Below are 14,597 nucleotides of genomic sequence, written 5' to 3'. Positions count from 1 at the left end.
TTGAGTGTACTGATTGATTGGAATTGAGTGTATTGATTGATTGGAATTGAGTGTATTGATTGGAATGTACAGAGACTACAAGTGAATCCTTGACAGCCACCAGCCAGACACACACAGACCCCTCACCTCTTACACAGTCCTGGCAAGGAGCTGCGTTAAGTTCGCACTAAGTGAAACTCTCCAAAGACTTCTAGAAGGTATTTCAGTTCTGTTATTTAGCGAATACTTATTGATTAACATTAACTTGTGAATTAATTCATGAATTAATATTAATTAGTGAATACTAATTTAGTTTGAAATAAAATTAGGGATTTTGCTTTTCTTTCCACTGGCAGCCTAGTTTCCCGTTTATATTATTGTATGACATGGACACATTGCAGGTGGAAGGCACACATGAATTTGATGCAGACTAAGGCATACAATAAAACACACATTTACATCTGAAACGTTACAGAACTAGACAGATCTGGGGTCAGCTGTTGGCTGTCCTGTCTACTCTGAATTCTTTGTGCCTTAGTTTTGTCTATAAATTAAGGCAAAGAAGGAAGAAGGTGGGAGGGGAAGCAGAGGATGAAGGAGGGGGAGAGGAGGAAAGCAGAGGAAAAAGGAGGGGGAGAGGAGGGGAGTAGAGGAAGGAGGGGAGAGGAGGGAAGCAGAGGATGAAGGAGGGGGGAGGAGGGGCGCAGAGGAAGAAAGAGGGAGAGAGGAGGGGAGTAGAGGAAGGAGGGGAGAGGAGGGAAGCAGAGGATGAAGGAGGGGGGAGGAGGGGAGCAGAGGAAGAAGGAGGGAGGAGGGAAGCAGAGGAAGAAGGAGGGGAGAGGAGGGAAGCAGAGGAAGAAGGGGAAAGGAGGGAAGCAGAGGAAGAAGAAGGGGAGAGGAGGGGAGCAGAGGAAGAAGAAGGGGAAAGGAGGGAAGCAGAGGAAGAAGGAGGGGAGAGGAGGGAAGCAGAGGATGAAGGAGGGGGGAGAGGAGGGAAGCAAAGGAAGAAGGAGGGGGGAGGGAGGGAAGCAGAGGTAGAATGTGATCGAAGTTTGTTAGGCAAATGGATGAAACTATCATAATGGAAACCCAATTTTATATGAGAAAAAGTTCTGAAAATAGTTAAAGCAAATATAGTATTTTTCAAAGTTGCTTTGAGTATGGAGTGAGATTTTCTTGGTTTCTAACCCATAAAAGATATGAGGGAATTGGGCCTGGTGAACAGAAAGAATTCAGACTTCACAGGGAAAAGAATCAGTTCTGGCTCACCATATTGCTGTGTGCCCTTGGTCAAGTTATTCAACATAGTTTTCTAAGTCTATTTTTTCTCTGTGAAATGCCTTTAAAGTTTCAAAGAACAAATTAAATAACATTTGAGAAGCATCTGCTTTAGGCAAGCATTTATGAATCGAGAGACAGAGGCCTTCCAACTCTTGGAAATTGCTCTAATTAGGAGACTGAAATACTCAATTTATGAATTTAAAAATGAGTAGAGAGACTGCAGCCTCTGAGAACCAAGTGCCTGTTTCCTAGTAGATGAGAGAGGCTCCGGAATCTGAAGGATGGCTCCAGCAATGGCACCAGTTAGTGGCAAATTGGGAAGAGAGCCCAGTGTTCTTGGTTGCTCACTAGACTGGCGATGGTGATGTTAAGAATGAGGGTAACTCTGGTTTTATGTCACCTCCTACTGTATCATGACTAGAAGACAAAACAAAACAACTCTTTTTCTTTCTCCAAATTTGTTTCTAGGAAGAGCTTATCCATGAAATTATCCCACAAGAGCTGATGGGAGCTGGTGAAGCCTATTTTCTGAGAAGAGGATCCACAGGATGCCTGATTCTTTCTCCCTCCTTCTAGAAGCAAGAGAATTGTGGGAACTCGGGTCTCAGGAGGCACCTCCTACTCCCCCTCTCCTCGGGGATATCAGTTCTTCCCTCCCTTGTAAGAACATCCCAGCCTCAGCTGGGGCCGGAAGAGGCTGCAGTTCTCCATGTGGCTTCTTTACTAACATGGAAACACAGATCAACATTATGTTTTCAGCTTGAAGGCCTTGTACAGAATAGGAATGCAACAAATGTATCAATGCAGATTTCAGTGTATGTTCAAAAGGATAAACAAACATGTTTCAGGATTAAATCTTGTCCAAGGCATGAAAAAATATTAAATTTAAACAGTTTCAAGTTAAAAATAATAATAAAAAAGTTCCATTGTTCCAGGTGCAAGGTAAGGATGGGTTAGAGGGAGGTGCATATGAGATTTATTATAACTATTGTTTCTTGACTATATTATTACTAGCCTAAAGGTGGTAACCAATGTGAAGGTAGAGGTTTCTCATCACTGAAAGGTGAGGTCTGCTGATAGCACTCTATCAAATTCCTCACTGTGATTTTAAACTTTTCGTTCTGATGTTACTGCAGAACATTCACAATTATTATTTTGAAAACTCTCCTTCCTCACTTTCCTCCTTAGCTTTGGCCTGACGTAGGAATAAGCCCACGTTTCAGACCTACAGCCTCCAGGTCAAAGTCTCTCCCTATTTCAAAGCCTCAGTTTCTTCTTCTGTGGGTGGTTCCCTCTCGAAGACGGAACCCGCTCACCACAGCGTCTGCTCCACAGTGGCTCAGCAGTTGATACCCATCTTCCAACCATGGTACACTTTACCACTTTGGAGACTTTCACTTTACATAGGCGTAAGAAAGAAAGAAAAATGAATTTCAGGGAGGAAGAGCATAAACTATTGTACAAGCACATGTGAGAATTCTATTACTAACAACGGCTGGTGCTGGATCTCTGGACAGCAGCCTTCTTAAGTCTATTTCTTACCTTTCTCATCTCCTTCCGTGACTTACAATAGCACAGACAGAACCGTCATTAGCGTCAGAGCCTTTTCATAGGAAACATGCCGATTTCTAGGGCACCCATACCTCCTTACTCAACCTTTTTTCAAGACTTTTTTTTTTAAATCAGAATACTTCATTTTCAATACTGGATAAAATTTATGTGCTTACTGGACTGAGCCCCCAAAGTCCAGTTGAAGAGTGAGAATATGAGCAAAGAGGTCAGGATCATGATGGGTTCACCCACTGCAACAGTCTACCTGAGCTGATGGGAGCTCACCAACTCCAGCCAGACTGGGAAGAAACAAGCATAGGACCAAACTAGTCCCTCTGAGTGTGGCTGACAGTTGCATTGCAGGGGCAGACTGAGGGGCCACTGGCAGTGGCACCAGGATTTATCCCTACTGCATGTACTGGCTTTTAGGAAACCTATTCTCTTTGATGGATACCTTGCTCAGCCTTGATATAGTAGGGAGGGCCTTGAACCTTTCACAAAGCAATGTGCCGTCCCCTCTCTGAGGACTGGATGGGGGTGGGATGGGAGGGTATGTGGAGGGAATGGGAGGAGGGGAGAGAGTGGTAACTTGGTTAGGTATGTATAATGAAAAAGGAATGTTTTTTTTTTTTTTAATTTATGAGCTTGAGTAATTTCTACATCCTTGGCTTGCAGCCCTTGTAATGGCCATTTTGGGAAGCGACTTGGGTTCCTGTCCCATTTCTGCCACATGCAACAGAGTAATGAACCCTTAAACCTTTATTTGAGTTCACTGTTTTTCTATGCTAAATAGGTCAGACGATCCTTTCAGCTTGAAAATTATTAACAGTTCTTTGCCTGTATCTATGTCTGTGCACCATGTGTGTGCTTGGGGCCTGCAGTGGCCAGAAGAGGGTGTCAGACCTTCTAAAACTGGAATTACAGATGGCAGCAAACCACTGTGTAGGCGCGGGGAACCCACAAGGTCCTTTCCAAGAGCAGTCAATGCTCTTAACCGCTGAGACATTTCTCTAGTTTCTTTTGATAGTTTATTTTTACACAGAACAACCAGACAGTAAACTAGGCAATCCCATCTTCAGTGGGAAATACTAACATCTCTAATACTAACGTGGTAGCTTCTTCTCAAGTTTGGGCATGGGCTCTGTTCTTGCTCAGGACTGCCAGCCTAGAATATTCTCCGGGCTCAGGATAGATGCTCTCAAAAAGGTTGTATTTAGCAGAAAGAGTTTAATGAGGGGAAAACGACCACCTTCTCACTGGAAGAACTTTTCCTTGTATTTCTTTGGAAGGAGAGAAGGGAGACAGCAATGGCATGGTGCTTTTAAGGCTGAGTAAAACCCGAAGGAAAGGAGAGCAGGGAAGGAAGCAACACAGATGCCCTGAAAGGGGGGCATGAGGGTCGTTATGTGGAGCCCTGTGTCTCAGGAAAAGCACCACTGGAGGGAGGACAGAGGGAAGAAAACTCTGCCCGCCTGCACTGATATTTTTATCCAGGTGAATCTCGTTTAAGTAAACTGGAGGCAGAAGGGAAAGCGGAGCAGAGAGGAAAGGGAAGAGCTGGCCTGCCTTGGCGGCTGTGTGTGGGATTTACAGGCTGACACTAATTGTATTTTACTGCACTGATGTCACCTCTCCCCTGTTGTCCTGGGCTTCTACAGCTGTGCTTATCAGGTCCTCAAACTGCCTCCTCCTGCCTCGACCTCTGCAGAGCATCATCCTGGCTTTCTGTGGCTAAGAAGTGGGGCGGGCTTGGGATAATCACGGCAAAGAGGAAGATGTGTGCACACTACTTAATATCTTAAGGAACCTGGCGAAGCGGGTAGAATGTACTTCCTGGAATTTTCCAGATAGCTGCCATTAACCCAATACTGAAATGATAAATATTTTGATCGAGTTCATGCAGACAGTTCAGAATATAGCCAAGACTAGAACAAAGGCGCAAAGACCACATAACCGAGGCAGGAGCAATTTAACATTGATAGTACCTGTAGGTACTGGCAGGACCGTTCCTGTTGACAAGCTTCAGACTTCACCATGGCCTGGTCCATATTCACCGAGGCTTTCTGGTAAACCTCTCGGGCTCTGCTCACGGTGAGAGTGGAGGACCAGGCACTCTTCTTCAGAAGTGGGGCATCCAGACTGACTACCGGCAGGTTAGTACAGGAGCACTTGACATCATTGTTACTCCGGGAGGCCTTCACGGCCTGCTCGCTGATGGTGTTGTAGGCTTCCATGAAGTACTGCGAAGCGGAGCGGTCGGGGCACCTGCCCATGGTCATCACACCCGAGGGCGTGTGGTAGAGGCACATGTCCCCATCTAGGTTGTCATCTGAGCTCCACCAGCTGGGAGAGGTTGGAGAAGCGTTGGAGGCATTGGATCTGGCCTTGGACTCGGATCGTCTCTCCTTGCTCTTGCTGCGCTTGCCATATCTCACAGTTTGCGACTCGTCGGGGCTGGCTTTGCCCCCATTGACGCTCCCTTTGGACGGCCCCTCCAGGGAATGCGACTTGGTGAAGAGCTTCTGGACCGAGTGGACCAGGTGGCGGATGCGGCCTGGGCTATCGCTGCGATGCTCCACAGCGGTGCGCTTGTACTGGAGCGTGTGGTAGCCATCCCGGCTGAGGGGCAGCTGCCTTTCAAATTGATCTAACAGGTTGGCTGGGATGCGATTGGCCTTGGTGGCCAGTGTGCGTGGCACCAGGGCACTCTCGTCCTTCAGCTCCTGTTGCGAGGTGTAGTGCCTGCGTGGGAACGTGCTGCTGGCCAGCGGGTCGCTGAAGGGCCCCACACACTCGGCCTGGAAGGAATTCCGCTGGGTGTAGTAAGGATGGTCCGCTGGGTGGTGGTCCACGGGGCTCAGCAAGTAGGGCTTGTGGTCCGAGTGGTGTGACAGTGAGTCACAGGCCGATTCGCAGGTGATCCCGTGGTGGTGGCTGCGGCTACCCGATAACCCTTTCATTGCTGACCGGAAGCAATCGCAGGGCTCATGGGAACCCCGTTAAGTTCCAGACCCGTCTTGGGAAAAAACCTGAGGGAGGAAGAGCGGGACACGGAGTTAGCGCTTTTTTGGTATAGGTATACTGTTCTTTCTGTGGCTACACACTCCTGCTGGGTTTCTGAGGAACTCAGGGCTGTTCCTAAAAGCGGCTTTCATGCATTACTGGAAAATTTTCTCTCACCTTTGTAAGGGCGGGAGGAACTCAGGGACAAGGAAACTATTAAATGCAACCTTACTGTTGCTTTGTGTTCTGAGACAGCCTAGGCTGGAGTGCTCCATCCTGCCTCAGCTGGAGAGATGGATCACTGCCATACCGGGCTGAAATTGTTTCCAAGTTCTTTGACACAGTAACTGTTTTTCCTTTATGAGCCCAGTAGCGCAATGTATCTTTCCCCTGCTTTTCTTCTTTCCTTCTTTACAAGACTTGAAAAAGATATTCTATTATGTTTAGATGTGGGAGTACATATATGGCATGTGTTGATGCCAGTTGAAACCAGAAATTTGGCATCCTCTGGATGGTAAGATACAGGTGGTTGGGAGCTGCCTAAAATCAAACCTGGGGATTTTACTAAGCAGCACTTAGCCTCTGGCCCCAACTCTTTACAGGTTAGTTACAAACGTAGAGCATCCAAAGGGCTGGGTTTATGTGCAAAGCCCTTCCTGGCACCCATAGCAGAGAGATGTTATGGTCTTGTGATTTTGTGACATCTCATATGTACTTTCCAGAAATCACAGTATTGTTTGCTTCTGTCTCTCCCAGCTAAAGTTCCTTGCAGCCTGGCTTAATGCTTCCTCCCTTGTATATCTTCCTGTTATCAACAAACTATTACTACAGGCACAAAGAAAGCATTCTGTAAGTGGGACTAAAAAAGACAAGATGAACAAAAGAAGCCTGTAGCAATTAAACCATGAGGATATAACTTTGTGTCATTCTGTCCGCCATCACTTTCTGTTTGAAATTCTGTAGGGATAAATATAGTACCCAAACATATCAAGGTTAAATACAATTATGTATTTATGTATTAATAAAATTAATGTTAAATACAAGCCCACATATTAATCAGCTACAGACAGGAAGACCAATAGCCTGGAGAAACAGGGAAATTTGTCCATGTATTTCTGTTCTCAGATCTAAGCGTCCTGTAAACAGAGTAAGTAAGAAAATGCATTGACTGAGTCTCAAGTCATGCCTTCTGGTTGCCATGGTTTGGATCCTAAAGAGCCCTCAAAGGACGGTGTGTTGAGGGCTTGGCTGGTAGCCTGCAGTGTCATTGGTGGGTCATGGATATTTTGGTAGATGGAGGCAGTGTGGCCATTGGGAGATACTGTGAACTAGGCTCCTTTTAGCTCTTGCTCTTTCTAATTCCTGGATGCTGTGGGGTAAATAGGCTTCCTCCAACACACATTTCTGCCATGGTGTGTTTCTCCGTCACAGGTCCCAACCGACAGGGTGAAGTGAGCTAGCACATCACCTCTCCAAGACCACGAGCCCAAACAAATCCTTTCTTTAAGTTGATTTTCTTGGTTGCTTTGCCTCAGTGGAGGAGGGCTAACTGGTTTAGTTTTTTTTTTTTTTTCCTAAATGTTCACAAGGAAAGCAGAATGACAAGAGGTTGAGAGGCTCTTGGCCCCAAGGATCTGAATAGAAGACTCTGGACCTCATGATCTACGTACTCTGCAGGAGACTTAGTCCCTACTGTTCGTGCAGTGGGAGCTCACACTGAGTTTGTATCTGAGCTCAGGTTGTCCCAAGCTCTGGAAACAGTCTGTGGCTCCAGCAGGGAACTTGATTTTCCTCTGACTTTAACACAGTGTGCTCTTCAGGACCTGGCTGGGGTCATCCTGACAGTCTGCTTAAAACCTTTTGTTTTTCTCAAGCTTCCTACAGTACAAAGATTGTCATTTTAAGCATTGTTCTGGAAAGCGAATTAAAAAATGTCATTTCCCATTTTCACCAACGGCAAGACAAACGGCTGGTGAGCATACGGGGTAGGCTGAAATGCATGTGCCTGGCCTCATGAAGAAAGACAAGGACTTTAGGGAGGCCAAAGCTTGCCTTTTCCAGAGGACACATGGTATTTGTGAGCTCATGACAATGCTGATGTTTTTATGCCCCCCGAAGCCTCCTGAAGCTCCGCAATCCCTCTCTTTTCCCCTGTCTTTTGCTGCTCAGGATTGTACCTGGTGCCTTGAACAGGTTAGGTAAGTAATCTCTCCCATTTCATGGCTTAATAGTTCAAAACTACTGATGGGAAATTTTAACCACTGGTCTTTTGAAATTGGTTAGTCTACTGAGTGAGGACAGCGGAGACTCAGTTCGTCTATCTAGTCTCAAGCACAGTGTAAATACTTAATCGTTGATAATGAATGCATGCAGAATTTTCCCGGAGGGTCCATACTGTGATCCAAGTAACTTCTGCTGACAATGTGACAACATGGCCATACAGGGAACACTGGGGGAGTATTCCCCTGGCATGAAGGAATCAGCGGGTTCAGCGAGGCAGAAGATGGCTGTTGAGTCATACTCCCGCACCTCTTACATTTTCCACTTCTGTCTCATCATGGACCCTGACTTCTACCTGCCTGGAAGTTAAAGTCTGGGAACTTTGTCTGGCCCAAAGGATATCCACACAAAGATGGTATGTCTGGAGGAGGGAGAGAGAGAACACGCTCTCAAAAGACACAGAAAGGCATTTAAGATTTATAATAGACGCGGACCAGGAAAAGCCTATGAATAAAATCTCCCCCCCCCCCCCCGGAGAGATCCTAATAAAAAGGGAAACCCCAGGACAGCCCTTTTATGAACCTGAGATGGAAGCAGCAGACTACAGCAGGAAAGGATCTGGAGTGGGTAAATTTACATCTTTTTTTAAAATTATACTTTTTTAAGATTTTATTTATTTATTATGTATGCAACATTCTGCCTCCATGTATGCCCGCACGCCAGAAGAGGGTGCCAGATCTCAGTACAGATGGTTGTGAGCCACCATGTGGTTGCTGGGAATTGAACTCAGAACCTTTGGAAGAGCAGCCAGTGCTCTTAACCACAGAGCCATCTCTCCAGCCCTTAAATTTACATCTTTAGCAAAGCTATGGTGCAAACTGACTTCTGAGAAACCTCTCTATTAGCCATGGTTTTGTTTTTTTCAGATATGGACCCAACAGGAAGAAAGCTAAGGAAACACCTAGGTGGCGGAGTGCTTGCTGAGCATGGGAGAGAATTCGGGTTCAGTCTCCAGTGCTGTGGTAAATAAATAAATGTAAGCCAACAAGCTCAAGAGGGGACAGTTCTGGAGGCCTATATGCATATATGCATTTTAGGACTATACTGAATTGTTTCTCGACATACAAGGTAACTGAGACGGGGCTTCAAGCGTGTCTTCTGAAGCAGCTGAGTCTTGGGTAGATATTTTGTACTAAATCATATGTGACATTGGTAAGATCAGAAAACAAGGATTTGCTCTAACTTGTACAGTATTATTTCTATCAGGTATTCAATGATCATCTTAATACATGAGCAACATTTTATGGGATATAGTAGTACCTGAGGGCAGGCAGAAAAAAATGTAGAGTCCCTTTATGACCATCAATGGTGAATTACACTGCATGATGTACGCAATGATAATTTATGTAAATTAAACATATACAGTATGGTATTACTTTAAGTGGGCTATTTTCATCACAGTGACAAGTACCTAAATCTTCCAAGTGGCTGAATATAGTCTCTCACTTTTTTCTTCTTACTGCTTGTGAAGGGACACTGAACTTGTCATTTTCCTCCATGTCAGGGGATTCCTATGGGCCTTGATCCTCACAGGGCCACATATCAGATGTCCTACATATCAGATATTTACATTACGAGTCACAGCAGTAATAAAATTACAGTTATGAGGTGGCAATGAAATAATTTTATGGTGGGGTCACCACAACATGAGGAACCTGTATTAAAGGGTCACAGCATCAGGAAGGTTGAGAAACTCAGCTCTATGCCATGGTAAATGAAGTCATAATATTGGCGCTGTACTATCATAAATGTTTGTTTTTTTTCCTGGTTAAGGTAAAAAAAGATTGTCAGCTTGGCTCTTTCTGTAGAAGATCTCACACTGCCTTTTATCCTCTTTTCATTTTTAAAAGGAAAGTTGATCAATTTGTGGTTAGAAATCACAGCAGCACACTTGGCCACTTCCTGTTGAGCAAGACAGATGACGTCACATGCTAATGTCAATGACCATGGATAGATAATTGTGGCCGATACCTACCATGGAGATCTTGAGTTCTCTTTCCTCATGCTTCATACCCTCCTTTTTCTAGCACACCTCTCTCCATGACTCCTGTTTATTGCCCTCCTAATTGATGTTTCTAAGTGGCATCTGTGGACAGCACTATCTCCCACCCATGGTGTGGCCAACAGCATCAGTATAAAGCATTAGCGGAGCACTGCTCATGTGCAAAATCTAGGGCTTGCTGCTGCAAACATGACCAAATGCACACAGAGAATCCTTACTGAAGGGGTTATGATTTTCTCAGAAAAATATGACTGAGGCATGAGAAAAACCTCACTGACGAGTCTCCTCATTTAATACAGTCTTCAAGAAGGAAGTTGCGAGTAGTTGAATTAGGTTTCAATGGGCAGTAACAATTTCTAAAAATAGAAAGGGGGAACTGGCTCTTTTGCCCTTCTCTCTGAGCAAGGCTGTGGACTGTGGTCAACACGTCTCTGGGAATGTTTCTATGGCTACAGTGATTGCATCTGATTCTTTCTTTCATCAAAATTATTCTTTGTTGTTCTCTAGGTTCAATTTTGCCATCAGATCGCGTGTCCTGTTGCCTGCCCTGGAGAATTTGCGGCTCTACTGGTGACCGTGAGATGAGCTGACTGTGGCAGGCGCATTGTTTTTACTGAGTCCCTGCACCCGGTGCAGGATGGACACACAGAAAATGACTGATGCCAGAGCAGTTAAGCACGCAAAGGAAAATCTCTAGGTAGGTAATGTGCAAGACCCAACGCAACACACAAACCAACCACACATCAGAAGATGCCGACAGGGGAAGATAGCCCCAAAGCAGATAAAAGCAGGCGATTCCTTATTTCCTCCGTTTCGTTTTGATTTCTGTGCACGTCTTTATTTAGAGCTCCTCCTGTTGGATTTTATTTACATGCAGAGAAGCGTCAGCCAAAGGCCTCTGGTCGCCTTCCTCGGGGAGCGTTGGTAGGCAAGCAATCACAAACTGTGTCACCAACAATGTGGGGGAGCTCCCGCCCAGAGTGTCATGCTCTGGCTGAGGAAGGCAATGGGGCAAGGCAATCTTTATAGATTCTTCCGGGGTCAAACTACCTTTCTGGCTTTGCGCCATCTGCCTGTGACTTTCTCATGCCAGATTATCACATTGAAATAAGAAGAGATAAAAGATTCTCTTATCAAAAGAGAACAACCTAGCCCTTGAATAACGACCACACGTCCCAGTGTCCCTTGTTGAGTAGAGCTGACGAATTCTGACTAATGGAATATAATTAGAAATGGCACGTGCAATTTCTGGAAAAGATCTCAAAGGTGAAGTTCTCTTTTCCCTGCCTCTGGCTGGAATGCAGATCCAAGGGCTGGTGAAGCGGTGATCTCACACCACAATATAAACACTGTGTATTGAACATGGTGGAACACAAAAAAATAAAAGATGTCCTCACCACGGTGGAGTGCCATGTCACCTAGTATCTTGTTCCTGTGAGAGGAAACAGACTTGTGTTTGGTTTGCAGCTCTGTTCTGCTTCCTTGAGAACCAGTTTCTGGATGAGATGGAGCAGCTGAGGCCCAGTCGCAGAGGCCATGAAAGCAGCTATGTCATGATGGAGAACCACACCTTGAGGTGGGGGCACTCCACTTTGAAATTTAAGAAAGCTAGTGGCGTGGCATGATTGTAGGCATCCAAAAGATGTCTGTGCTTGTTCCCAGGGAATAAATTGAGGTAAGTTTAACAAGATGGTCCAAGGGAGCAATTATTTCACGAGAGAAGAAAGAAGGGAGGGGAAGGAACAGCCTAAAGGAGCATGGTGATGTACTGACTAACTGGGTGCTTCCCCAATTTCTGCTCTCTCAGCCAAATAGGGATGTTCCAATCACAGCCTGAACACATCCCACACCTTTTCTAGAAAGAACAAAATACCCGAGGTGGAGGATCCAGCTTTCTCTAGCATTTTTTTTTTTTTAAATTTACTTAAAATAAAACCCGGTTCAATGGGCAGCCTCCTAACCTGTGAAGTAAAGAAACTCCCCTTTTAAATCAGTACCCCGCCTAATGTCTTTCATTCTAGTAACAAAGAGGAATGGGTCACTTAAAGGCACACAGACATTAGTGGGGTACCTCGGAGTGCACACCGTGCGAAATACTCCAATTATATTATTCAAAGCGCAATGCTGAGCAGCTCTGTACATACAGAGTGTACTTTGGCTTTTCGTTACCATTAATTGCCATCCTGATCCCCTGCGGTTTGATTTTGTGAATACCTCTTTGAATCAGGGGCATTTCTCTCTCGAAAAGATTTGCTATTGTATAAGAGAACAAAACAAACAACCGAAGCCTTCTCCAATTTAGTCACAGTAGGCACCGAATCACAGTAGCCTCCCAAAGCTTGCAAAAGGCGGTGTTGTACCAACCAGCTTTCGAGACTCAAACGGAGGGGACGTCCTGGAGAAAGGCCAGGGGAGGGGGGCATCGTTAATACCACTATGGGCTTGGTGCTGTTTGGGCAAAGCATCACAGAGACTGGTAGAAGATTTTTATGTGATATGCCACATTTCTTTGGCTAGATGGAGGGAATGGTGGCTGTCTTCACTGTGAGGAAACCAGGGCGTATACTTCCTGTGTGTCCACTGTTTTCTGTTTCGGCTGTCTCTCCAGAGGATTCAGGGAAGCCCCCAGAGTGAGGCAGGAGAGTGTGATCACCTTGATCACCAGCGGTCAACAAATGTTCTTCCCAGAGATACTGAAGGGAAAGGAACACCTTATCTTCTGGGGTGCAGCTGCTTCCAAATATTGACAGGGGAGACTAAAAAACCATCAGCATCTACTAAAAAAGTTGAGAAAAACTTGCGAGCTACCGTTTAATCGAGAACAAAGAACAGTGACGGATTAGCACTGTTTTGTGGGATACAAGCCAGCTGTGATGGAAGATGGGAAGGCTGCAAAACAATGACAGCTAAAGCAACGCAACAATGCAACTTGGGAAAAGCGGTGGAAAATAACCTCTGATAATAACGCAGTTATTTTTGTCTGTATTTCTCATAACTAGCTAAAGAGTCTGGCGAGCATGTTCTGGCATATTCTAGACAAGCTACTTCACAGTTAGAACACACACACATACACACACACATGCACGCATACCCACCCACCCTCTGAATCATGTTTTCTTTTATAATTTCTTCTCTTAAAAGCAATTGCTTCCCTTCCAGAGCTTGTAACGCAATTCTACTCTCCTGAGTTCTGAGGCCTCGGAGTGCCTGCATGGAGGTCCTTTTGTGATAGTCATTCAGTCAGCAGCTGCACTTGGGAATTTTCTGCTACCCACAGCATCTGCTGAGGACACCCTGGCTGGGTCTGTTGAGGCAATCACCATGTTTCTCAAGCTGACTGGGCAGTTTGAAAGCCAAACTCAAGGACGTTTGTGCAGAGGCTTAATTGAGCGAGCCAGATGTTTCCTCTAGAGAGTCAAATGGAAATATTCCACAGTCAGTGGATCTTTGTGAGCACAGCCAAGGTCAAGGAAAGGAGCATCTACATGGATGCCACAGGATGGCAGAGTTATCTGCTATTTAACCTACGAGATAGCGAGGTCACTTGATCTGCAGAAGGAGAGAGTATAAAGAGAGGAATAAGTCTAGAATCTATGTAGCCATGGGAATAAATAAAACAAAAAATGTCTCCCAAATCTCTTGGATCTAGGTAGTCAGTTTCCTGCCCAGTGTGACTGAGAACTTGTAGTAGTTTGTGGCAGAAACATGGTAGCCCATAAAAGCTTATATACACGCATAAAGGGAACCCTTCTTCAAAGTTGGGGTAACTACTAGCATACCAGAACCACTGTCAATGATCTGTGCCCAAGTGGGCACCATGTGAGTCCTCAGACTCAGTTCCCTTGGGATTGGCTAAGGTGTCTTCATATGGCTTCACACAACCCATTTATCGAGCATGATACATTATGAACACTCATTCAGATTTCATATCGGCTCATGGAAAAAGCCCATGAGTGGCCTCCCTCTGTGGCAAGGAGATGGTCAGAAGCTGTGTAGAAGATGAGAAGAGCCGCCATTCTCAGCATCTGACAGATTCACTTTCTTTTGGTGAGTCTGGCTTTCCTGGCTTCTACAGTGGTTAGTTAGTGGTGCCCAGACTTTGGCCTACTGAAACGCCTTTTCTGCCTTCTGTTTCATCGTCGGGTCATTTTCAAAGTGCTCCACTTTCAATCCCAGCTTTTTTTCACTCTTCTCACCTTGGCATCCATTTTTCTTCTCTTGAGGATTGTATATCCAATCTTAACTTTTCAAAAAAAACCCCAAATTTATCTCCACTAAACAGTCTAGAAACATGGTTGTGGGTAAAGAAGGTTTTGTATCTGGATTAAACTTCCAGGATCCAAATTTTGACAGACAGAAGTAGCCATTGAGGCTGCAGCCCATGTGTTCATATGTCCTTCCAGTGTCCTGGCATGGAACCGCATCAAGTAAACACACAAATCAAAGTATTTATTAAAAAAACTATTATTTGCCTAATGTGCGCTAGTCACTCTGAAATGAA

At 45.1% G+C, this 14,597-nt stretch overlaps 1 protein-coding gene across 5 annotated transcripts in view; it reads right to left on the bottom strand.

Moving 5' to 3' along the window:
- Window positions 1-14,597, bottom strand: part of LOC121434631 (disks large-associated protein 1) — a 684,271-nt gene that overhangs the window by 302,827 nt on the left and 366,847 nt on the right. For all 5 annotated transcript variants that reach the window (XM_041633553.1, XM_041633552.1, XM_041633551.1 and 2 more), the window contains one exon: window positions 4,797-5,840. In XM_041633553.1, coding sequence (XP_041489487.1) covers window positions 4,797-5,771 — 975 coding nt within the window. In that variant the 5' untranslated portion in view covers window positions 5,772-5,840. The remainder of the gene's footprint in view (window positions 1-4,796; window positions 5,841-14,597) is intronic.

The sequence above is a fragment of the Microtus oregoni genome, unplaced genomic scaffold, assembly GCF_018167655.1.
Source record: "Microtus oregoni isolate MIOR12 unplaced genomic scaffold, Mior012 000044F_ref0000062, whole genome shotgun sequence".
Classification (NCBI taxonomy): domain Eukaryota; kingdom Metazoa; phylum Chordata; class Mammalia; order Rodentia; family Cricetidae; genus Microtus; species Microtus oregoni.
The sequence above is the reverse complement of the archived record's forward strand: the minus strand, read 5'-3'. Positions and strand labels throughout refer to the sequence as shown.